The following is a 6272-nucleotide window of genomic DNA, read 5'->3' on the forward strand; positions in this document are numbered from 1 at the left end:
AGATGGATTAGCTATGAGATGAGACGGGAAAGCCAACCAGAAGAGCTTACTCAGGAGTGGGGCAGGTGAGGGAGAAGATCAAAAGTTCAGTTTTGACAATGTTAATTTTTAGATGCTTATTAGACATCTCAACAGAGTTGTCAAGTAGGAAATTGGATATATGGGTGTCAATTTCAGGAGAGTACTATGGGCCTGGCTATATGGATTTAGGAGTCTTGATAATGTTTGAAGTCTTTAAAAGCTCTGAGACAGGATGAGATCAGCAAAGGAGACAGATGACTGAGGACTGAACACTGGGAAGCACCAATGAAAGGAGTCCTAGCGGAGAGGAGGAACCAGACAGAGATGCTGAGAGGGAGAAGCCGATGAGAGCAGAAAGGCAAAAACAGGAGACTGTAGATTTTGGAACCCAAGTGAAGAGACCATGAAGGACGCAGAAGTCATCGCCTGCCTCCAGTTCTGCTGACTGGCAAGCACAAGGAGAACCGAGAATTCGTCTTCCGCTTTAACCATTTGGAGGGTATGGGTGACCTCTATAAGAAAAACTTCCATGGAGGATTGGGGTGAATTTGACTAGAAAGGGTTTAAGCGGAAATGGAAAGAAAGAAATTGCAGACTGAGCAAAGGCAACACTTCCTGGAAGTTTTGCTGTGAATGTGAGTAAAGAAACGGGTGAGGAAATGTACGCGCAGCCAAGGTATTCCACGTGAATGAATGAAATCTGTAATCGATCAACGTGGAGAGAGATGGCCTTTCCTGGGAAGCTTTCTCACTAATGATGGTTCACTAGTCACATCTTCTGGAGGTTCTTTTTTACCCCCTCTTAGAGCTGTCTTGGCAAAAAGGGAAGGTCGCAGAGAGGGATCTCTGCATTCGAGGTACTGCAAGTAGATTTTTTTTAACTGAAATAATTGCCCAAACTCTTGGCAAAGCAGGACGGCAGCAGCTCCACAGAGATGGACAGGGGATGGTGCGCCTCAAAGCTAAGAAGGTGTGTATATACGTACATATTAAAACTCAATAATATGTGCATATATTGTTATGCAGCAAGTGCTAAACGCTTAGGTATTAGTTTGCCCAGAACTTGTGAATTTTTCTGCTCATGTATATATGTGTTTAACACTTCAGTAGTTCTCCAAACAAAATCAAAGACCCATTTTAGGATGAACTTGATCACTTCTGTAACATGAGGACTGTGGCAGCGTATCACCTGTGTGCTTGTTAAAAATGCAGTACTCCTGGCAAACAGTCACAGATTCTGATTTAACAGTCCTGTGGTGGAGTCCAGAGATACATATCTGTGATAGCTCCCCAGGAGATTCTGATGCAGTCGGTCCATAAACCAACTGGAGCAAGGGTAAATAGTAGTGAAATTGCAGCTTTTTGTTTCCCCTTACTAATAGCACTGTTTTCAGAATTAGCAGAGAAAAACTGCTCCTTTGGGCAATACATTTTATAGACTAACAGAGGCTTTGTACCAGCAGAACACTTTTATTTATTTATTTGCGGTACGCGGGCCTCTCACTGTTGTGGCCTCTCCCGTTGCGGAGCACAGGCTCCGGACGCACAGGCTCAGCGGCCATGGCTCATGGGCCCAGCCGCTCCGCGGCATGTGGGGTCCTCCCGGACGGGGGCACGAACCCATGTCCCCTGCATCGGCAGGCTGACTCCCAGCCACTGCGCCACCAGGGAAGCCCTGATGCCTACACCATGACATTAATGGACCAAACCAATGAAGTAGCTACAATTGAATATGAAGATTCTGGTGGCTAGATTCCATTGAATTCAGATTGAAAATGTTTTTAATTGCTTGAGGCCTAAATAGTCTTGATCTTTCATTCAGTTTTTTCATAATTATTGTCAAGCAATGAAAGCTTGTAACAATTTTTGTTACAATATAACAAAATGAAACTTGCTTAGGTTTTATCAGCTCAAGTTTCTTTTTCTCTCTCTGGGAGCTTGAAGACATTTATAATGCTAAACTGTAATTTTCTCCATGTTGCAGGGATTGTGACAATTGGAGAGGAAAAGAAAATTTGCACTGTCTCGGAGAATTTCCTGAGGATGTGTGAATCCACTGAGGTGAGTGTTTTTACAGCCTTTAATTTTGTCAGAATTTGAGGTTCATTTCGTTATTTGAGGAATATATAATTAAATCGACATTGAGTTTCCCCCCCTTTCTTTCAGAGGCAAGGTCACATCCAGTGATGTTGTGCAGAGGGACTAGAAAATAAATATGAGATACTCTGCATATTTCGATAAAAATCCTAATTTTTTTCTAGAAACTGTCATTTTGATGAAAGTTGAAAAATCATAAAGTTATATTCTAAAGGATATAACATAGCCTTCTGTGGTTATACTGTTACTGGAAACCATCATTATTAATCATGATTTCATCTTTAAAATGAAATTATATTAAAATGGTGCAGTTGCAAAGATTTAAATAACTTGCAGGAGAAAAGATACTGTAATAATGTTTTTGGTGAAGCGATTTGTCACGGGTGCACTTCTGTTAAAGGTGAACAGAGTTCTTATTTGTAAGGCAGCAGGCATCCTTATCTCTCTTCTGTTGTAACCCTGATGTTCATTCTGTTTCTCTGTGGTTTCCTTTGCAGCTGAACATGACCTTCCACTTGTTCATCGTGGCCCTTGCCGGAGCTGGGGCTGCAGTCATCGCTATGGTAAGACCTCAAGCTTGGTGTTGCCCTTTGCCTGTAGAGACAATAATTTACTTCTAACGTCTGAAGTCTATACAAATCATGTGTATTTTAATATAAGTTAAAAAAAAGGTGGAGGAGAATGGGCAAATAAATAAGTGAAAAACAAGGCTTAACCTAAAGAAGGATTATCCTTACAATAGAGCTAATATTTGGTAATCAGTTGAAGAATTCAGACACTCCATAATATCGGTAACACTAACCAAAATAAGTAGCATTTTAGATATGAGTCTACTATTAACATAAAAAATCATTTCTTTAGCATATAAGTATGTATCAGTGGGATAGTCAAGTAATTTAATCAATTCCTTGACTTATATTATCCTTTTTTCCTCCTTAAATCAGAACATATAAAAGCCACACTGAGTCACTTAGGAAAAAAGGATTAATTTATTTCTCCCCACATAAACCTTGGTAGTCTCATGTCGTGTCTTCTGTATCTAACTTTCTTCAGAAATATTAAGAACGAGTCCTGAAAGTCAGGCTTTTACTGAGTTTTGAGGACCTACAATGTGCTAGACACCGTCCCTTCTTTGTAACTCACCGTGAATTCCGGTTTGTTCAAGGGAATGCCAAGTGGCAACAATGAACAATGTACTCTGCACATCAGTCAGAGCTTTTGCAGCCCAGGTCCTCAGTCCTTGTGTCCTAGAATATAAGTAGCATAGAGCTCTAGAAGGTGCCCAGTAAACTCACCCATGGTATAGCCAGTTCAATACGCAAAAATGATGAGTTAATTCTTATTCATTCGCTTATTGGTATACATCTCTTTCCTGTATCATTGTGTCAAAATTGTTTTGTTAATTTCTTTCTGCTGTCCATTGACTGCCTTAACATACTACAGTAGTCACCATTTAGAATTGACCTTGGATTCTTTATGTCCATCCCTACTTTTCTAGAACCAGCCTACCTCCTGTTTTGACTAATCAAAACTTTAACGTTCTTCAAAAATAGAACTACCATATGACCCCGGAGCTCTACTCCTGGGTATATATCCAGAAAAAAAAACACTAGTTCAAAAAGATACATACCCCAGTGTTCATAGAATTATTTACAATTGCCAAGACATGGAAGAAACCTAAGGGTCCATCAACAGATGAGTGGTTAAAGAAGATGTGATACATATATATATATAATGGAATACTACTCAGCCATGAAAAAGAAGGAAATCTTGCCATTTGCAGCAACATGGATGGACCTGAAGGGCATTATGCTAAGTGAAATAAGTCAGTCAGAGAAAGACAACCACTGAATGATATCACTTATATGTGGAATCTAAAAAGTACAACAAACTAGTGAATATAGCAAAAAAGAAACAGACTCACAGATATAGAAAACAAACCAGCAGTTACCAGTGGGGAGAGGGAAGGGAGGAGGGGAAACATAGGGGTAGGAGATTAAGAGGTACAAACTGGGCTTCCCTGGTGGCGCAGTGGTTGAGAGTCCGCCTGCCGGTGCAGGGGACACCCGTTCGTGCCCCGGTCCAGGAAGATCCCACATGCCGCGGAGTGGCTGGGCCCGTGAGTCATAGCCACTGAGCCTGCACGTCCGGAGCCTGTGCTCTGCAACGGGAGAGGCCACAACAGTGAGAGGCCCGCATACCGCAAAAAAAAAAAAAAAAATAGAGGTACAAACTATTATATATAAAATAAGCTACAAGGATATATTGTATAACACAGGGAATATAGCCAAATTTATAATAACTATAAATGGAATAAAACCTTTAACAATTGTGGATCACTATACTGTACATAATATAGAATATGAACTATACTTCCATAAAAAATTTTAGTGTTCTATTTTACTAAATTATGGATAAAAATAATGCCTACCCTTTAGGGGTTTCCCTGGTGGTGCAGTGGGTGAGAGTCCGCCTGCCGATGATGCAGGGGACACGGGTTCATGCCCCGGTCCAGGAAGATCCCACATGCCGCGGAGTGGCTGGGCCCGTGAGCCATGGCCACTGAGCCTGCGCGTCCGGAGCCTGTGCTCCGCAATGGGAGAGGCCACAACAGTGAGAGGCCTGCGTACCGAAAAAAAAAAAAAAATGCGTACCCTTTAAAAGTCAGAGAAAGTGTATACCTGACAACTTAGTTTCTTTTTCCTATTCGTCCATCAAAATTCACCATTTCGAAAACTACTTTTTCTCTCTCATAGACTACGAGGGAGGGAAAGAAAGAAAAACAAATAAGTGATCTCATTGGTCAGTCTATTCAGGAAAAATCAGGAGCTTCCTTTTTGAACAGGGCACTATTCTAGCTATTATGAACGTATATAAATATTCATGATTCATATGACACAGTGCTTGCTTTCTTGTAGTTGGCAACATAAAATTCATTGTGCAAAATTCACTGTATGGAAAATTAACTTGTTAATTAAATCTACAGGTTTATTTTGGGGTTTCCATGAGCCCTCTTCCCGTTGCACTGTGGGCAATATATCATCTCATTAATTCAAGTTCACTGGACTCCACTGTATGTGAGACTGTTTCCCACAGTGGATTAGAAAACATAAATACATAAACATGAAATGTATAGTCTGGGTTTGAGTAAATGAGGACAAAAGGACAGGAAACATCACATAAAGATTAAAAATATTGAATTAAGACCCTTGGGTACTTCAGAGTTGAAAGAGAAGAAAGATACTGAAAAAAGGGAGCTGAGAAGACAGTGTCATAGTTGGAGGATTGAGGAAGGAATATATTGTATTTATATTCTTTGTGTTACAGCAGAAATCTTCATTCCATTTTGTTAATGAACATATTCTATATAAGTATATAATTAGAATATATTTCTTTCCTGATAGCAAGGTGTGATGAAGACACAGAACAGACTTCCAGTATAAATTATCTTTGTCTTTGATTAGGTCCACTACCTTATGGTTCTGTCTGCCAACTGGGCTTATGTGAAAGATGCCTGCCGGATGCAGAAGTATGAGGACATCAAGTCGAAGGAGGAACAGGAACTTCATGATATCCACTCTACTCGCTCCAAAGAGCGGCTCAACGCATACACATAAACAGCGCCTTCCCGTCCTTTCCACCATTCAAATGCATTGGTGATTATCTAAGGGCCATCCAACCATCCAACCTTTTGAAAAAGAAAATGAAAGTGCTTCTCATCAGTGATATGGAGGGTGACTTATGAATCACCTGAATACAGTTCTTTGTTGTTTAGCACTTAATTTCCTAATTTGTTAAATTGGTGTAATCAGAGCTCTCCTACAAGCTCCTATCCAGCCTTTTTTTTTCTTTTTTAAATTTCTCAAACTCATTTAATAATTCTGTAAGATCAAAGAGACTAACGTTGTCAAATGCAGAGATTTCTTTGATTTTTAACCACTTCCATGTGTTATACATTATACCTTTTGCATTATTTCTTATGTTTTGAAAAGAAAAATAGCTTTTTATACTTTTTAGTTTTGATTTCGGTAACTAGTTTAACTACAGGTAACCTTCGAAGGGACCATTGTACATTATGAACGATAGAGAGAGATGATATCATGATGACCCGAAACATGCAAATCTTGTCTGAAGATCAGTGGCCACGTTGCTAT

The 6272-nt window shown here is 39.9% G+C and overlaps 1 protein-coding gene across 1 annotated transcript in view; it reads left to right on the forward strand.

Moving 5' to 3' along the window:
• Positions 1-5800, forward strand: part of GPM6A (glycoprotein M6A) — a 130587-nt gene extending 124787 nt beyond the window's left edge. The window contains exons 5-7 of the mRNA XM_082863935.1: positions 2006-2082; positions 2616-2681; positions 5583-5800. Coding sequence (XP_082720061.1) covers positions 2006-2082; positions 2616-2681; positions 5583-5735 — 296 coding nt within the window. The 3' untranslated portion in view covers positions 5736-5800. The remainder of the gene's footprint in view (positions 1-2005; positions 2083-2615; positions 2682-5582) is intronic.
• The last annotated feature ends 472 nt before the right edge of the window (positions 5801-6272 follow it).

This window comes from Leucopleurus acutus (genome assembly GCF_964270905.1).
Source record: "Leucopleurus acutus genome assembly, chromosome: 21".
Classification (NCBI taxonomy): domain Eukaryota; kingdom Metazoa; phylum Chordata; class Mammalia; order Artiodactyla; family Delphinidae; genus Leucopleurus; species Leucopleurus acutus.